Source organism: Lepus europaeus, chromosome 3 (genome assembly GCF_033115175.1).
Source record: "Lepus europaeus isolate LE1 chromosome 3, mLepTim1.pri, whole genome shotgun sequence".
In the NCBI taxonomy this organism is placed as follows: Eukaryota; Metazoa; Chordata; class Mammalia; order Lagomorpha; family Leporidae; genus Lepus; species Lepus europaeus.
The window spans coordinates 84,434,132-84,453,880 of record NC_084829.1 but is presented as its reverse complement, the minus strand read 5'-3'; the positions used below and the strand labels follow the sequence as shown (position 1 = coordinate 84,453,880).

The 19,749-nt window shown below is 37.9% G+C and overlaps 2 protein-coding genes across 4 annotated transcripts in view; one reads left to right on the top strand and one right to left on the bottom strand.

The window, feature by feature from the left end:
* Nucleotides 1–11,982, top strand: part of RARS2 (arginyl-tRNA synthetase 2, mitochondrial) — an 82,647-nt gene extending 70,665 nt beyond the window's left edge. Inside the window, exon 21 of the mRNA XM_062186476.1 lies at nt 11,815–11,982. Coding sequence (XP_062042460.1) covers nt 11,815–11,907 — 93 coding nt within the window. The 3' untranslated portion in view covers nt 11,908–11,982. The remainder of the gene's footprint in view (nt 1–11,814) is intronic.
* Nucleotides 1–19,749, bottom strand: part of SLC35A1 (solute carrier family 35 member A1) — a 44,535-nt gene that overhangs the window by 5,465 nt on the left and 19,321 nt on the right. For all 3 annotated transcript variants that reach the window (XM_062186477.1, XM_062186478.1, XM_062186479.1), the window contains exons 3-6: nt 7,210–7,369; nt 6,620–6,772; nt 1,973–2,039; nt 197–373 (exon numbers count right to left, since the gene is read on the bottom strand). In XM_062186477.1, the coding sequence (XP_062042461.1) occupies nt 197–373; nt 1,973–2,039; nt 6,620–6,772; nt 7,210–7,369 (557 nt within the window). The remainder of the gene's footprint in view (nt 1–196; nt 374–1,972; nt 2,040–6,619; nt 6,773–7,209; nt 7,370–19,749) is intronic.

The following is a 19,749-nucleotide window of genomic DNA, read 5'->3' as shown; positions in this document are numbered from 1 at the left end:
CACTTTTGATTAGGAAGTCAAAATTGCTTTGGGATATCTATGCCACAAAAGTAAGTCAATAAAACTAAAATTAGTTTTTCAAACTAGTACTCACAGTATGAAAGGAATAATTTCAAAATGCTATAAAAGGCTTGAAGTAGACATCTAGCTTGAACAAAAAGCATCTATACAGAACCTTTAATTCATGGATACTTACAGATGACAAACCAGACATAATGTGTGTAACCATAGAAAAATCCTTTTTCTTTAATTTCAGCTCCATCTGACAAGTAGACGCCAACTAATGTCACAACAATCCCTGATAGATACATTTGAATATTTCTAACCCAAAGGGATGTGTCTGAACTCTTTAAAACTTTTTCAAAATATACACCTGAAAGAAGAAAATTAGACATAAAAATATTAAAGATATTATGAATTGATTTACAATGTCTTTTTTATAACATACATCAATGTTATATAAAAAATGTCTTTTTTATAACCATACATATACATAAAGTACATGATTTGAGGAATAAAAATACTTAATGTTAATTAAATGTGTATTCATTATATAGATTGTGAAACATGATATACTTAATATTACCTAACTGCATTTTTACAGAATACACAGATTAATAATTAAGGGAACTTTATAAACTATATTTAACAGGGGCCTGTTAAATTATTTAAAATATTTTCTCTCTATTGTAACAGTAAGAAAGATCACAAAAGCTCTTTGTACTATTTAGGAGAAAATGAGACTACTTTGGTCAGCTGGAAATATAGAGTGAAGTACCTTAATCATATCACTATTATCTGCCTAGTTAGTAATACTCCTCAGTTTGTACAATAACCATATAATCACTATTTGGAATTTTTTCAGAAATACAATCAAAATAAAATTTAAATAGCATTTGTAAATGAAGCCATTTTCCTTTAAAGCAGGTTCCTAGAAGCCAAGTGCATATACAGTTTCAGAATGACCAGGAATTTCCTAATCAAATAATAAATTTTTCTGGGGTTGAAGATACATTTTTTTTTTCAGATACTCCAAAGGAGTATATGAAGCTCCATATGCTCAAACAATCACATTCCAGTCTTATAAGTTTTATACTCAAATGAGTGCATGTTTAACAATGACATTACAATTTTAACTATAATTATCCTGTTACGGTCTTAGCAATTGAAAAGTCTAATTTAAAATAAGATTCTTTTAATGAATATATGTTGGAAGGATCCAAAGAATGGGAATAAACATAAAACAGCAATTCTTATTTCCACCTTTGATTTTACATCTGGGAAAACCAAAGCCCAGTACTTTGTTACTACCAAGAATAAAGGGATATTAAACTACCTTCAGTTTCCTCAGTTGATCATAGAGAGGCTAAACTAAAAATAGTGTTAGATATCAACATTTAATTTTTCAAAAATACTACTAAAAATCAAACATTTTATTTCTAAGGTGACTCAAATTTTGTACCTAATTTGTTGGTCCTAAGAATAAGATGTTAGCATGATACTCATTAAGTATATTCCTAAATTTAGATTTTTTCCTTATAAACATTTATAAGCAATATTTTACTTCCATATTCAGCTTACTTTCCTAGTCAAAGAGTCCTGGGGCTGGCGCTGTGGCACTGCAGGTTAAATCCCTGGCCTGAAGTACTGGCATCCCATATGGGCGCCGGTTCTAGTCCCGGCTGCTCCTCTTCCAATCCAGCTCTCTGCTATGGCCTGGGATAGCAGAAGATGGCCCAAGTCCTTGGGCCCTTGCACCCACATGGGAAGACCCAAAAGAAGCTCCTGTCTCCTTCCTTTGGATCGGCACAGCTCCGGCCATTTCAGCCACTTGGGGAGTGAACTAGTGGATGGAAGACCTCTCTCTCTCTCTCTCTCTGCCTTTCCTCCTCTCACTGTGCAACTCTGACTTTCAAATAAATAAATCTTTTTTTAAAAAAAATAACAATAAAATGATACTTTTATGACTTACCAGCAAATCCTGAGCATAATACCGCAATAGCTATTGCACCAAATCCTAATAATGGATTCTGTTCCACCTGAAATATTTTAAGTTACTTTAGTAAGTAGTACATAAAATTCATCCATGAGTACAGATACACACACAAAAAATGTTATAGTTCTACTAAAACTATGCTCCATATTAGAGTTAACTATTCCAGGCAATAGATAGGGCCAAACAAAACACAAAGACCAGCCCAGAAATTTATCAAAGTACTTGATTTCAGTTAAAATGTGTCTGTCCCTCAAGTCATAGCCATATTACATGCTTAATATGACATGTATCCCTCCTGCTTCCTAATACAAGTAAATACTCTTGGCATACTTTTGCAAAGTCAGTCTGCATAATTTTGTTTTCCACAACCAGTCTAATTCAAGGCCTTATAGCATCGACCCTGGAAATGGTATAATAACAACTTATTTATACCTTATCATTCAAAAGATGAATTGCTGGCTTTTAGATTCCCAGTTCTATGTACCAGATAAACTGTTATTTTCATACAGTGAATGAATATGATTCATATTTCTGGTTTAAACAGTTTTACATGTAAGAGAAGTTGAAAAGTAAATACACTATGAGACAAGTGGTAAGAGCTGCTTGTATATGGCATCCCAACCTATTGTAGTTCAACTTTATTTTCTTTTTTCCATAAGCTAATGCCTCAGGAGTTTTCACTACCTTTCTTGAGAGAGAAATACTGCTCAATACCATCCCTGATACTAGAGGGTTGCAATACATCACTTAATATTTCAAGGAAACATACACCTTGTTTAAAATGTATACGCCTGGGCCGGCGCTGTGGCTTAACAGGCTAAGCCTCTGCCTTGCGGCGCCGGCACACCAGGTTCTAGTCCCGGTCGGGGCACCAGATTCTATCCTGGTTGCCCCTCTTCCAGGCCAGCTCTCTGCTATGGCCCGGGAAGGCAGTGGAGCATGGCCCAAGTGCTTGGGCCCTGCACCCGCATGGGAGACCCAGAGAAGCTCCTGGCTCCTGGCTTCGGATCAGCGAGATGCGCCGGCCACAGTGGCCATTGGAGGGTGAACCAGCGGCAAAAAAGGAAGACCTTTCTCTCTGTCTCTCTCTCTCACTATCCACTCTGCCTATCAAAAAAAAAAAAAAAAAGAAATGTTTAAAAAAAAAAAAGTGATAAGGAGGTTCTGGTGAAGAGTAAAGAAGAGTACATAAAGAAATCCACATGATCAAATAGGATCTCATCTCTGAATTCCAACTTTACAGCAGTGAAAGAACTGAAGTGCAGATCAGCAAGAGAAATGTAACCAGGAGAATAACACCAAGAAATGGAAAACTACAGTTAAGTGGAGACTTCCAAAAAAAATACTTTAAAGCCTTAAAGGAAGCTTTTAAAAGTATGGTTATTCAGGAAGAAAAGAGTATGTTTCTTTAGCTGGATAATATACTCTTAGATGGCAAGAAAAAGAGCTCCCCAAATCTAGTCTCCAATTTCCCTGTGAATAATGATTTGTTAAATAAATTAAGGGGAACTAATGTCCAAGACCTCTACTTTGCTATCAAGACAATCTAGCTAAATTAATGAAAAGGTCTCTACTAAGAAGAGTTGGTTAGTTTATGTAAAGCACTTAGAATAATACTAGTATTAAGTAATTATAGCTGTTACTGTTCTGTTGATTACAATGTTAGAACTCACTTAACAGATGACTGGAAGCACTTAAAAACGTTAATGGTCATTAATGGAAAATAATGTGGGTCCCAAAGACTAAGACATACCAGATCTCCTTACTGAAAGATTCCTGGTATTCAGTGAGGAAGGGAATTCTAGAGACTATGTTTATGAAGAAATTTGACAGAACTGCACATTATCTTTGTAGCCAAAATTAGTGAGGATAACAGTACAATGAATACTCATACAGAAAAAATGCTAATTATAACAAAATCAAGCTAGAACAACAACCAGCACCTCCTTGCCAGCCATGTGAACAAGCCACCTTAGAAACAAATCCTCCAACCCCAGTAAGAACTTCAGTTGACTATAGCCCATAGCCAATGTCTTGAAGGCAACCTTTTAAGAGATCTTAGGCCAGAACCACTGAGCTGAAGTATCCTCAGTTCCTGACTCATAAAAGCCATGAGAGATCAAACGCTTCGTTAAAAAAAAAATCAGAAAATGTCTAAAACATACAGCCACAAACTGATCCTGTTCTAAAATTTTCAGTGAAGACTCAAAACATTCTTTAACTCTAGCAGACATTATATGCAAAGGAAAGCTAACTGAGAGAATTCAAGGGGCTGAACAATAACTCAAAGCTAACTAGATAAGCTGTAAGTATATAGACACATCCTATCTTTTGGTTCAGAATAAGCTCACTACACAAGATACATTTGAGATAAACTGTATTTATATGAAACAGCTACATGTGGTTGTGTATAACCAGTTTTAAAGTGGATACCTCACTTCCTCCAAAATGCTACAATTTAGGATTCCAAATAAAGATGGTAAGTATCAAACTACCTTACACAACTCAGGCAAGGTCTGATAGGACAAAGGTTTAGGCATACGGAAAGACAATTTTCTAGAAGAAAAATATAAGGAAATGTTGGGCAGGAAGTAGTATCAGGAAGGCTCTGTTGAGAACTATATTATAGAAAAAGGATTGTTTAGGGTCTGGCACTGTGGCTCAGCAGGTTAAAGCCCAAGCCTACAGCACCAGCATTCCACATGGGTGCTGACTCAAGTCCCAGGTGCTCCACTTCCTATCCAGCTCCCTGCTAATGCTCTGGGAAAGCAGAAGGAAGATGGCTCAAATCCTTGGGCCCCTGCACCTATGTGGGAGACCTGAAAGAAGCTCCTAGCTCAGCCTAGCCCAGCTCTGGTCATTGTGGCATCTGGGGAATCAATCAGCAGATGAAAGACCTCTGTCTCTACCTCTCTAACTCTGCCTTTCAAATAAATAAAATCTTTTTTTTTTTTTCCAAAGCGGGGGAAAAAAAAGATTGTTTAAATGGAGGTGAGGACAGAGGAGCAAAGATTGAAATTGTACTCAAACATTTATATGGAGTTAGCAAGGATTTGAGTTATTCTAACAAGAACAAAGAATGATGACAGGTAGTGACAAGAAGCTATATCCTGTTTAAAATACAAGAGAATTTTCTAGCCAGGTGCTTCTCCTGGTCTCCCATGGGGTGCAGGACCCAAGCACTTGGGCCATCCTCCACTGCATTCCCTGGCCACAGCAGAGAGCTGGCCCGGAAGAGGGGCAACCGGGACAGGATCGGTGCCCCTACCGGGACTAGAACCCAGTATGCTGGCACCGCAAGGCGGAGGATTAGCCTAGTGAGCTGCGGCGCCGGCCATAGTTCACTTTTAAAAAATTTTTTTCACCTGTATTTGAAACAGAGGGAGACAGACATCTTCCATGCTGATTCAATCCTCAAATGCACACAACAGCTACGGCTGGGCCAGACTCATGTCAGGAGCCAGAACTCAATCTGGTTCTCCCTTGTGATAGAGACACAGGTCCTTGAGCCATTACCTGCTGCCTCCCAGAGTGCTCATTAGCAGAAAGCTGAATTGGAAGAAAAGGATTAGGGACTCAAACCGGGCACTCCATCATGGGAAATGGGGATGCCTAACAGCATCCTAACTACTGTGCCAAACACCAGCCCCCATATTTAACTTTTAGGTGTCTTATTTTCCAAAGAAAATAAGTCTACAACTGAGTTAAATGTATCCTATATATTTGGTAAATATTTTGAAATGTCATCAAGAAAATGATCTTCTATATCATCTGAAGGCAATAAATATTCATCTAAAACTCATTTTCTGAAAACAAAACAAGAACCTCTCCACCAAGCTGGAGAGTAACTACTAAAAATATACAGAATTGCAATTTTCACAGGCACTCCACACATTCCCAGCTGTCTTCTGTTCCTAAAAAAACCAGTCCATTTGCTAAAAGTTGAAGAGTAATTGAGCAGAGAAACTGCTGACCTCAAGAAAGTCATTCACTACAGTTACATTTCCTAATTCTTTTGGGGGAAATAACTGATTGAGGCATATATTTTAAAAATTGGGTATGTACCCTAACATTCACTCTTCAAAACTTAAAAAAGTAAAGGTCATTTTTGTCCTATTTTATCAATTATGAGAACATTCCTCCCTTGTCATCCTCTTCATCGACAGTAGGAATATGTGCCAAAGACTAAAAGACTGTGAGTTGAGGGAGAAGATGAAAAGTCAATGGAAGAAGCCTTTCCCAGTGTTTCTGAGGTATACAGAGCCCCAACATTCTGAATATACACACTGTATGGAAACAGGCACAGTGCTAGTCACAAGGTAGCTATTAATGTTGTCTCTTTGGACAGTCACCTCCTTGGACTGCGATTTTCTCATCCATGAAACAAAAGGAATATAATACATTACATTTAAGATACCTCCTATCTCCAATACATTTTACACATACTCTAAGAAACAGAAAGCAACTATTACCATCCTTAGTAACATTCTAAAGGAAAAGAGTTGATCTATAATATGCAAAGATTATTTTAAATCCAAGAAATGCAATCATGCTGCATTTGTATCAGTGTGACTATTTGAAATATATAAAATAGGAAGTCTCCTGTTTTGGTTTATTTCTTACCACAACTTTTGTAGCTTGGGCTGGTTTCCACTGTACAAGTGTGACTCCACCACAAAGCATAAAAACTGAAATCCACTGTAATTTGCTGAGTGTCCTATTTAACATTAAAACAGTACATAATGCAGTACAGGGAATCTTCAATTGATAGGTCACCTAGAAACAAACAGTAAGTTAAACTCATTTAATACATTTAATACTCATTTAATACAAGCGTGCTTCAGAATGTTCATGGGAAATGGAATCAAAAGATGATTTTGATGCAAAAAATTTTAAGTCTATGCATAGTATTTTCATAAAATTCATTTTCTATAACTTTTAAAAAATGACTAGAATTAGTCTCTGAAACAAATATATTATTTCTGATAACAGAATAAAAGAGTTAATAAAAAATCTTTTTACCATAAAAATGCTTTTTTTTTAAAAAGATTCTGTGCTTTTTTTTTTTTACTTTTATTTAATGAATATAAATTTCCAAAGTACAGCTTATGGATTACAATGGCTTCCCCCCCCCCCCCATAACTTCCCTCCCACCCGCAACCCTCCCCTTTCCCGCTCCCTCTCCCCTTCCTATTCTCATTAGTTCCACTTACCTGGTACACTGCTGCATCTAGATTGCTAAGGGCTAGGAAGGCCATGTTGTTCTGAACAGCATATACCAGTGATGGTACACTTAATTTCATCAGTTCTTTGGGGCTCCCAAAGACATTTTCACTTAGAGACGTCTTGAATCTACCCAGACTACCAGTTTCTCTTAGAAAATAAAAGAGGTAGAGGGAAGGTTGATAGGGAAGAAAATAAAACAACATTCTTTTAATAAGATTCCTTCACACACAGGACAACTATATTGTTTTAAGGCCATTAATGTAATTTAGCGCACACTTTTAAAAATTACCAACTAATTGTAGATTTGCTAAACACAGAGTGATGCATTCCCATGTGAAAATTACTATTTCTATTTGGAAAAATAGGACAACCAGGTTTACACTATCAACCTCTGTTCAGAGCTCCAAGAATTTTTAAATATATGAAGAATGAGACAGCAGGAAAAAAGGATTGTTGATGTCACCTATAAAAAATTAACTGTCAGGACCAGCGCTTTGGCGCAGCAGGTTAACATCCTGGCCTGAAGCGCCGGCATCCCATATGGGTGCCGGTACGTGACCTGGCTGCTCCACTTCCAATCCAGCTCTCTGCTATGACTTGGGAAAGCGATAGAAGATGGCCCAAGTCCTTGGGCCACTTCACCCACGTGGGAGACCCAGAAGAAGCTCCTGGCTCCTGGCTCCTGGCTTCAGATTGGCGCAGCTCCAGCTGTTGCGGCCAACTGGGGAGTGAACCATTGGAAGGAAGACCTCTCTTTCTCTGCCTCTCCTCTTTCTGTGTAACTGACTTTCAAATAAATAAATAAATCTTAAAAAAAATTAACTGTCTGCCACTATAACCATAAAGCATCAAGTTCACCCTTATTTTATTCAATGTTTAAATATAAAATAAATATTAAAGTATTAAATATTAAAATACTTCATATTCTAAGGTTTTTAAAAGTTAAATTTTCATTGAAAAGTAGAAAAGGATTTTGGTAGTTATGGAAGTTACCAGGGTTAGCAATTAGTGATTTAGATAAATATTATTTGCAAATACATTCAGTGCTTATGAAAGACAGCAGTAGTATAATATATTACAACTTAATATATCTGTAAAATTTTGTAAGAAATCTGAGTAATCTACTAATCCCAACAAACGCAAGCTTTATGTGTAATGTATATCATTTACTACTTGACGGCATATTGATTATGCATACTCATAACTTTTTATTTTTGCTCAGAATGAATTGGCTAATCCAGCTCATATTTCACAATTATAAATCAGCTTATTTCCTGAAAATAAAAATAAAACAATGTTTAATATAAGCATCAATAATGTTTAATAAGCATCAATGATCCCAAAGAAGTACTTTACAAAACAGTCCGAAATGCAATTCTCAGTATCTTCTTGAAGATCATAATACTTAATGGGTGAGATAGTACTATTTCAACTCAAACTTCAGGATAATCACACTCAGTTTTCTTTTGGTTTCTTTTCTTTCTTTTTTTTGGCTAACAAATTAGAATCAACAGTGTGACTTGAATTTTTTCTTATTTAAAAACTACAAAAACAATTACCTAAGTTATGGGGGGAGCAACAGTCCATCATGTCAAATTGGCTACGTGTGCCCATGTATTCGTTGCAGAATATTCCACCCCCAAGAAAATGCTTAAGACAGGAAATCTGGCCTAGGCACAGAAACAAAGACATCCTTCTTAGGTACAGATCTTTTCCTGTTGCCAAATTCAACACCCTCCACTCAACAATGGTAAGTCTATATGCTGAAAGGTAATGCACACAGCCTGCTGGTGAACTACACTCATATCAGAAGAGGTAGAATTACCAAAGATCACTCTACTGATAGACTATACAGTGGAGTTTGCTAGGTTTCCAAAGATTGGCCCTTTAAACTCTTTTTTTTTTTTTTAACTTCTCCTCAATAAAAATCTAAACTGTCCTATATATTTTCCTGACATAGAGTAGAAAGAATATTTCAAGAATGCTTTCCCTTCAATTTTAAAAAATTGAAGAAAAATTTAAAACAAAACAGGGGAATCATGGGGGTCCATCTTAACAAGATGATATATTAGAAGACAACTGAACATTTTCTTCATCACAATTACCACTAGTATTACATGATAGCATGGGTATAAATCTTACAGATGATGTGAAGTACAGGATACTACTTTCACTGTACTATTTTTTAGTGCCCTTCTAAAATGCTTATACACTGATGTATCTTCAAAATGGTACCTTTGGGGCTGGTGCTGTGGCATAGCGGGTAAAGCCGCCACCTGCAGTGCCAGCATCCCATACGGGTGCCAGTTCGAGTCCCTGCTGCTCCACTTCCGATCCAGCTCTCTGCTATGGACTGGGAAAGCAATAGACATAGGAAACACTGAAGAAGCTCCTGGCTCATGGCTTCAGTTTGGTGCAGCTCTGGCAGTTGCAGCCATCTAGGGAGTGAACAGCAGATGGAAGACATCTCTCTCCCTCTTTCTGCCTCTGCCTCTCTGTAACTCTGCCTTTCAAATAAATCTTTAAAAAACCAAACAAACAACAACAAAAAATCAAAGTGGTACCCTTAAAAAACTAATGACAGATACTTGTTTGTGCTCTCCCCAACAATGAACCTCCTCCAGTATCCACTTAGCTCTCATAAAAGTCTTCAAGGTGAATCCTCTTTAAATATACTTATTTATTTGAAAGGCGGAGACAGAGAGATGAGAGAGATTTTCCACCCACTAGGTCACTACTCAAATGACTTTTGCTAATCCTCAGCTATGGACAATGCGATTTTACCCTCATCGCTTAGAGTAGTACCAATAACTTTTCTGGCTCTCCACAGAATGGAGTTGATTTTTGCCCTTCAGAACACAGGATCCAACTGCTACCTCTAACTACTCTGCCTGCACTAATAATCAAGGTTGCTGTAGTCTCTTTTTTCCCTATAACTTTTCTTCTTTCTCAGGTCTTCTCCCTCACTTTTCAGCTTTCACATAGCAAAAAAGACTGAGAAAACAAACTGGCAAACAACCTAAGTACTGTTTTCCTTCAGTGTGGCAAGCCAGTGAAGTGCAGCATATCAGGATTAAACCTTCAGGGTTTTGTCTCTTTTAGCCATATCTTTTTTATTGAATGCTTAGGAACTATTTTTTCCACTGCCAGAAAAGCTTACATATCTTTTTCTAGTTCCTTCTCTAATGCAGTTATTAGAGAAACCAAAGTATATCAGAATACTAACTACTTAAAAGCTCAAATTTCACCATAGTACCTTTCAGTTATACCAATGTTACACACACACACACACCCTTTTTATATTTGAAATAAGCTGCAGATGCCAAAAGAATAGAAGACAATGAAAAGTTCAATAACAGAAAAAAAAAGTCAGAAAGTAGACAAGAGTTTTAGCAGGCTTAAGGAAGAATAAGTAGAATTCTAATCACACAAAAAGTTAAAAGAACAGGGTTAAATGACAAGTATATATTGGATTAAATCCTGCTTAACATATACTTACTAAGAAAACAGCTCCTTAGCCTTATATTTAGCTTTACTCACTAAAGTTATTTTAAAAAACATAACATGAGTGATCAATCTTCCAAAAAACATTAGTATTCATCTATCCTTTTACTACTAAGGAGACAAAAATAAATGATCAGTTCTAAAGATACTGCAGCCTGGAATACACTATGTAAAAGAATCAACAAAAAATAGATGCCATATATTCATTTTCCTGATATTATGTTTTCTTGGAAATCAAGTCACCAGCACCTTAATAAACACCTTTTGTTAAAAGCAAATTTATTAAATTTGTTTTAACCCCATACTGGAATGCCTTTGTTTGAATTCTGGCTATGATTCCAGCTTCCTCCTATTGTGTACCTGGAAGGCAACAGATATTACTTGAGTCCCCATTACCCATATGGAAGACCCAGACTGACTTCTGAGCTACTAGCCTCAGGTTGGCCCAGCACATCCCGGGTTGTTACGGGCATTTACGGAGTGACCCTACAGATAGAAGCTCATTCATACTCTATTCTACTTTTCAAATAAAACAAGAATATATAAAAACTGTAAAAACAAATTTAGTTTTCAAATTGACATTGCTAGGTAAGAGAACTAAGAAAAAATACACATACACACACACACACAGAGAGACACAAACAGAGGGGCTGGCACTGTGGCACAGCAGGTAAAGCCACTGCCTGAAGTACCAGCATCCCATATAGGTGCCAGTTCACATACTGTCTGCTCCACTTCCGATTCACGTCTCTGCTATGGCCTGGGAATGCAGTGGAAGATGGCTCAAGACCTTGGGCCCCTGCACCTGTGTGGGAGACCTGGAAGAAGCTCTCGGCTCCTGGCTTCACATCAGCTCAGCTCCAGTAGTTGCAGCCATCTGGGGAGTGAATCAGCAGATGGAAGACCTCTCTCTTCCTCTGCCTCTCTGTAACTCTTTCAAATAAATAAATAAATTTATATATACATATATATGTATATATACTCAGTATAGTACATGCTTTTTTGTCTTTTTTTTTTTAGATACAGTCTTTTTTCTCAGATTGAATTTCCTACTTGAATAATTACTTTAATTTTTATCACTGGAACAGAATCTGTGTGCAACCCTTTGCTACCGGAAGAAATCCCGAAACTCCATGCTGACTGCAAAAGAGATCCACTACTGCCTACCCACCCACCCATAAATTTCATCAACGGGCTGAAACCAGTTCTTTCTGACCTATGTATAGTCAAAAGTAAGCCTCTGTCAGCTCCTCATCTGGTGAAGACTAATAGGCTATTAGTTAGGTTACCAAGGACTGTGTTTATAATGGAACACAGCAGCATTTTTTAATATCTTATTTCTTTCATTAAAGTTTTTAATAACAATTATACAAATTAATGGACTACAATGCAACACTTTAATACATACAGACACTATGTACTGATCAAATCAGGATATCAACCCTACTGATGTTACTTTCCTCTTTTTTCTCATATAATATATAAGAGGTTATTGTGAACTAAACTCAGTCACCAGGCTACGTAACACTGAGAACTTATTCCTTCAGTCTAACTCTGATTTAAATACCCATTATCCAAACTTCCAGTTTTTTGTTTTGTTTTGTTTTGTTTTTTGTTTGTTTGTTTTGACAGAGTGGACAGTGAGAGAGAGAGACAGAAAGGTTTTCCTTTTCCGTTGGTTCACCCTCCAATGGCCACCGCGGCCGGCGCGCTGTGGCCAGCGCACCGCGCTGATCCGAAGCCAGGAGCCAGGAGCTTCTCCTGGTCTCCCATGCGGGTGCAGGGCCCAAGCACTTGGGCCATCCTCCACTGCCTTCCTGGGCCACAGCAGAGAGCTGGCCTGGAAGAGGGGCAACCAGGACAGAATCCGGCGCCCTGACTGGGACTAGAACCCAGTGTGCCGGCGCCACAGGGCAGAGGATTAGCCTATTGAGCCGCGGCGCCGGCCTAAACTTCCTCTGTTAACTCCACCTACCATCCCAGCCTCTAGGAATCACTATTTTGCATTCAGATCGAGTTTTGTTATCTTCTACATATGAGGGACAACATGTGACATTTGGCTTTCTATGTCTGGCTTATTTCACTTAACATGATGTGCTCCAGTTCCAACCACTTCAGATTGTTACAGATGACAAGAATTCATTCTTTTCAAAAGCTGAATACTCATGAATTTAAGACAATTAAATTTTGTTATAAATTTCTTATCATCTGCAAAGTTAAGTATAATTAACTCAATATATAACAGGATAGGGAACCATCTATTTGCTGCCTACAAAAAATACACCTCACCAACAAAGATACAAATTGAAAGTGAAAGGATGGGAAAAGATAGTTCATGCTAATGGAAAGCAATAATGAGCAGGAGTAGCCATCCCAATATCAGACAAGATAGACTTTAATACAAAAACTGTTAAAAGAAACAAACAAGGACATTTTGTAATGATTAGGGGACAATTCAACAGGAAAATGTGACTAAAATAAATGGACATGCACCCGATATCATGGCACAAGAACTGATAACAAATGTTAACCAATCTAAAGGGAGACATAGGCTCTAATACAATAGTAATGGGAGACTTCAGCATTCCACTTTTAGCAATGGACACCTGAACTCTGCAAAAAATCAACAAACAACAGAGCTAATCTGCTTTGTAGAGTAAATGGACCTAACATATCTACAGAACATTTCATCCCACAGTTGCAGAATACAAATTTTTTCATCAGTGTATAGAACATTCCCTAGGACAGATCATACGTTACGCCATAAAGCAAGTCTCAATAAATTCAAAAACATTTAAATAGTAACATGTATCTTTTCTGACCATTATGGAATAAAGCTAGCAATTAATTTAAGAAACTCTAGGGGGCCAGTGCCGTGGCTCAACAGGCTAATCCTCCGCCTAGCGGCGCCGGCACACCAGGTTCTAGTCCCGGTCGGGGCTCCGGATTCTGTCCCGGTTGCCCCTCTTCCAGGCCAGCTCTCTGCTATGGCCAGGGAGTGCAGTGGAGGATGGCCCGGGTGCTTGGGCCCTGCACCCCATGGGAGACCAGGAGAAGCACCTGGCTCCTGGCTTCGGATCAGCGCAGTGCGCCGGCCACGGTGGCCATTGGAGGGTGAACCAATGGAAAAGGAAGACCTTTCTGTCTCTCTCTCTCACTGTCCACTCTGCCTGTCAAAAAATAAAAAATAAAAAAAACTCTAGGGGCTGGGCTGTGGTGTAGTGGGTAAAGCCACCACCTACAGTGCCAGCATCCCATATGGGCGCTGGTTCGAGTCCCCGCTGCTCCACTTCTGATCCAGCTTTCTGCTATGGCCTGGGAAAGTAGTAGAAGATGGCTCCTTGGATCCCTGCACTGAATGGGAGACCTGGGACCTGGAAGAAGCTCCTGGCTCCTGGCTTTGGATTGGTGTAGCTCCGGCTGTTGTAGCCAACTGGAGAGTGAACCAGCAGAGCAGATAAAAGATCTCTCTCTCTCTCTCTCTCTCTGCCTCTCCGCCTCTCCTTCTCTGTGTAACTCGGACTTTCAAATAAATAAATCTTAAAAAAAAAAAAAAACTCTAGAAAATATGCAAACACATGGAGACTGAACAACACACTCCTGAATGAAGAGTGGGTCATAGAATAAATCAAAAGGGAAATTAAAAAATTTCTAGAAATACAGATGAAGATGACAACACAATATATCAAAACTTAGGGGATACAGCAAAAGCAGTATTAAGAGGAGAGTTTAAAGTAATTAGTGTCAAGAAATTGGAGAAGCATCAAATAAATGATTTAACAATGCAGCTCAAGGATCTAGAAAAACAAGAACAAACAAACCCAAAATTAGTAGGAGGAAAGAAAGAATTAAAATTAGAGAAGAAATAAACAGAACTGAATAAAAAATATACAAAAGATCAATGAAATGATCTTTTTGGCCAAATTAACAAAAGCAACAGGGGGAGGCAGACACAATTAATTAAATCAGAGATGAGACAGGAGATGTTACAACAGGTACCACAGAAATAAGAATCATCATCAAAAATTACTACAAACAGCTATATGCCACAAACTGGAAAAATCTAAAAGAAATGAACAGATTTCTAGACACAATCTACCAAAATTGTGTCATGAAGACAAAGAAAACCTAAAGAGCTCAAGAAACTCAACAAAACAAACAATACAGTTAAGAAATGAGCAAAGGACTTGAACATGCCCTTTTCAAAGGATGAAATACAAATAGCCAATAGATACATAAAAAATGCTCAGAATCACTAGCCAGCATCGAAAATACAAATAAAAACTACAAGGAGATTTCACCTCACCGCAGTCAAAAATGTAAAAATAATGCTGGTGAGGATGTGAATAAAAAGTACCCTAATACACTGTCAGTGAGAATATAAACTAGAACAATCATTATGGAGATTCCTCAGAAATCTGAAAATATATCTACCATATGACCCAGCCATCCCATTCCTGGGAGTTTACTCAAATGAAACAAAATCAGCATATGAAAGAGCTATTTGTACTCCCATGTTTATTGCAGCTCAGTTCACAAATGCTAACATAAGGAATCAACCCCGATGTCCATAAAGAAATGGTGATAAAAACACACTATGGATAAAGAAATGGTGATATATACACACTATGGGATACTACTCAGCCATAATAAAAAATGAAATCCTAGGAGCTGATGCTGTGATGCAGTATGTTAAGCCACCACCTGCAGTGCCACTATCCCATATGGACACAGGTTCAAGTCCTAGCTGCTCCACTTCCAATCCAGTTCTGCTGATGTGCCTGGGAAAGCATCAGAGGATGACACAAGTACTTGGACCCCTGTACCCAAGAGGGAGACCCAGATGGAGCTCCTGGCTCCTGACTTTGGCCTAGCCCAGCCCTGGCCATTGCAGCCATTTGGGCAATGGACGAGCAGAAGGGGGAGCCATCTCTCTCCATTTCTCTCTCTCTTCTTCTCCCTGTAACTCTCTTATACAAAAAAAAAAAAAAAAAAATTAAAAAAAATGAAATCCTGACTTTTGCCACAAAATAGCTGCAACTGGAAACCATTATGGTGAAATAAGTCGGTCCCAAAATGACAAATCTTTTTAAGTTTTCTCTGATATGTAATAGTATTTGTAATACAGAATCTGTAATATGTAATAGTAATATGTAATACAGAATAAAAAAAAAAAAAGAAAACGTATAGTAAAGGAATAGACATCTTGTGATTTGAGTGTTGTTTTTAGTCCTTGTTTATACTCCTGTGAACTGTGGTCTTTCTACTTTTTACTTGTTGAATGTTACAGTTAGTGGTGCCTTAAGCCTGTGATTATAAAGTGAACTGTAGTCATGTTTTTGCAAAAATTAAAGGAAGGAAGGAAGGAGGGTGATTTAGGGAGAAAGAAATGGAAAGAGGAAGTAAGGTTATCTTCTTAAAATTCTACTTATGAGTCCGGCACTGCACCTCACTTGGCTAATCCTCCACCTGAGGCGCCGGCACCTCGGGGTTCTAGTCCCAGTTGCTCCTCTTCCAGGCCAGCTCTCTACTGTGGCCCGGGAAGGCAGTGGAGGATGGCCCAGGTGCTTGGGCCCTGCACCCCCATGGGAGACCAGGAGGAAGTACCTAGCTCCTGGCTTCAGATTGGCGCAGCGTGCCAGCTGGTAGCAGCCATTTGGGGGGGTGAACCAATGGGGAATAATAGGGAGACCTTTGTTTCTCTAACTCTGCCTATCAAAAAAAAATTATACTTATGAAATATGAAATTTTCTCTTTATATTATTAATTTAAAAATAAAAGGCAGGGAAAGCAGAAAATGGCCCAAGTACCTACTACCTATGTAGGATACCAAGATGGAGTTCCTGGTTCCTGACTTCATCCTGGCAAAGCCCTAGATGATGGGCCATTTAGGGAGTAACACCAGATGTAAGGGGTGTGTGTGTATCTCCCTCATTCTCATAGCTCTTTCAAATAAATAACTCTGTTTAAAAAAGTGAAGTCAGGGGCCAGCGCTGTGGCTTAGTGGGTAAAGCCACTGCCTGCAGAGCCAGTATCCCATATGGGTGCCGGTTCAAGTCTCGGCTGCTCCACTTCCGATCCAGCTCTTCTATGGCCTGTGAAAGCAGTGGAAGAGAGCCCAAGTCCCTGGGCCCCTGCACCCACATGGGAGATATGGAGGAAGCTCCTGGCTTCGGATAGGCGCAGCTCCAGCCGTTGTGGCCAACTGGGGAGTGAACTAGCGGATGGAAGACTTCTCTCTCTATCTCTCTGCCTCTCCTTCTCTCTCTGTGTAACTCTGACTTTCAAATAAATAAATATTTTTTAAAAAGTGGTCAATCTGGAATAAAAATACCCATCATATGAAGTTCCTGATTATTTCCTCCCCAAGACACTGAACCACTATAGCATGGGTACAAAGAGGTAGCAAAAATGTAAACCCAGCAGCAGAACTATCACTGGATAATCTGTAGCACAATATTTTACATCTGCATTAATTATTCTAGATAATACATGAAATCATCTTCTCTGGTATAACTGTAAATAAGTAGTTCAAAGAGTTAAGATACATTTGATTTATTATGAATACACACCAAAGGATATACACTAACATTTATACATCCTGCTTAGGTTAGTCATTATAGACTGAAAAGTTGACTTGGTTTGGCAGTGTGAAAGAGTTTTGACTTCCTTTTTTTTAAGACCACCAAAACTACATTTAGTGTAACAGAACAGTTGTTCCAAGGCTTATAAAACATAGACAGCAAGTAATTTTCCTGTGAATTGTAGTAGTAATTAGTTCTATGAACAAAGTATTTTTAAATGTTATATATTTCTAAGTTTAGCTGAGAACCTGGCAGTTAAAATCCACATATTTAAAAAAAATCATCTTATTCAGATACAGAGCTTTTGTAACATCACTGCTAATCTGCCCTCACCCCTCCCAAAAAAAACCCCAGATTTACTAATTTCCTTTTCAATTTAAAAATCTTATATAATCATACAGGTGCACAATTGTATATACAATAATTATTACATTATTCTTTTATGGTAGAAAACAAAACAACCCAAATGTTCAGCAAATGTCCAGGGGTCCTCAAAATGTTCATGGAAAATGCATATTATAAAAAAAAAGTTTGCACCAAAATAAACATCTTTTAATTACATTTTCCCAAATTTTTGAAGTCTGCATGTATGTTATGAGCATATAATAGAATACCATGGAGCTTTTCAAAAGAATGTAGTGACTTTCCAATAACACTGCTTTAAGTCTGTTGTCTAACAGCATGTCATAATCCTCTCCTGGATGGTGTTTTTATAGGAAAGTTTGTATGTATATCACCTAGTCTCTTTTAAAAATTAAGAAATTTAAATGTATGCTGGAGGTTATGACAATATATGTGGCATTTTATTTTCAAAATTGGGGAAAGTTGAATATTTTTTTAAAAGTAGGTGTTTTAGTAAAAAAAATTGAAGGTTTTTTTTAACTTTTATTTAATAAATATAAATTTCCAAAGTACAGCTTTTGGATTACAGTGCTTTTCCTTCCCCTAACTTCCCTCCTACCCGCAACCCTCCCATCTCCCCACTCTTTCTCCCATCCCATTCACATCAAGATTTTCAATTATCTTTATATATAGAAGATCAATTTAGCATTTATTAAGTAAAGATTTCAACAGTTTGCACCCACACAGAAACACAAAGTGTAAAGTACTGGTTGAGTACTAGTTATAGCATTAATTCACATTGTACAACACATTAAGGACAGAAATCCTACATGGGGAGTAAGCGCACAGTGACTCCTACTGTTGATTTAACAATTGACACTCTTGTTTATGGTGTCAGTAATCACTGGAGGCTCTTGTCATGAGTTGCCAAGGCTATGGAAGCCTCTTGAGTTTGCCAACTCCGATCTTATTTAGACAAGGCCATAGTCAAAGTGGAAGTTCTCTCCTCCCTTCAGAGAAAGGTACCTCTGAAGGTACTTTTTTAACAAAAAAAAATTTATATGCCACAATTTATGTAAACATTTCAGATTTCAACATGTACACTTGTGTATAATGATTTTTTTTATGGTCAAAATGCATTTCTTTCATCTTAGTTTCTTATGTTTGCCTATGTGGTCCTTTATATATATGTAATGATATCTGCAGAATGAAATTATCTTCAAAAATAGGTTAATTTAAATATTTGTTGCCATAGCAAATGCAGAGTGTAAAAATTAAGTTTAGCCCTTTTCTAACAGGTGATAGTTAAAATTGGAAATGCTCTTCTTTTAAATTCACCAAATTTATATGTAGGAAGGCACCAAAATGATTTTGTAAGTGCCACTGCAATATTCCCTTTCAAGTGTGGCCTAAATTTCAATATTTAGAATGAACTGCATGTCTGCTGCTGGTCTGAAAAATGTGGGCTTTTACTATATTTTGAAGCAGTGAAACATGTACATTAGCCTATAAAAAAGATTTATGAAATTTGAGAGCTTGTTCATTTTCTATGTAGCGGTATCTCCACATGAAAGGGTTAAATTCATAGCCTTACTAATTCCTTGCTCCCAGTATTTCAACTGGTCTCCTCCCTTCACTATTATTACTACCACTACTATTACTTTTGCACATAGTTAAGTACCCTTCAACATGATTCTTAAAGATAAAGTGCTGTTTCTGTGGTATTGTATTCTCGAAATAATCATATTTAATTTTTTCAAACAAGGTTGCAGTTTCTAATTATTCTGCTCCTGTGTTTTTTGCTGGTGTGTAATGAAAGCAAGTTTTTTCTTTTCATGGTTATTTAATACATTAGCTGCCTATAAATAATTCTTGTTATGATGCTCTGGAATGTGTTGTAGAAGTTCTATTAGATTAAAGCCTTATTTGAAAACCACATCGTTGGCCGGCGCCGTGGCTTAACAGGCTAATCCTCCGCCTTGCGGCGCCGGTACATCGGGTTCTAGGCCCGGTTGGGGCGCTGCATTCTATCCAGGTTGCCCCTTTTCCAGGCCAGCTCTCTGCTATGGCCCGGGAAGGCAGTGAAGGATGGCCCAA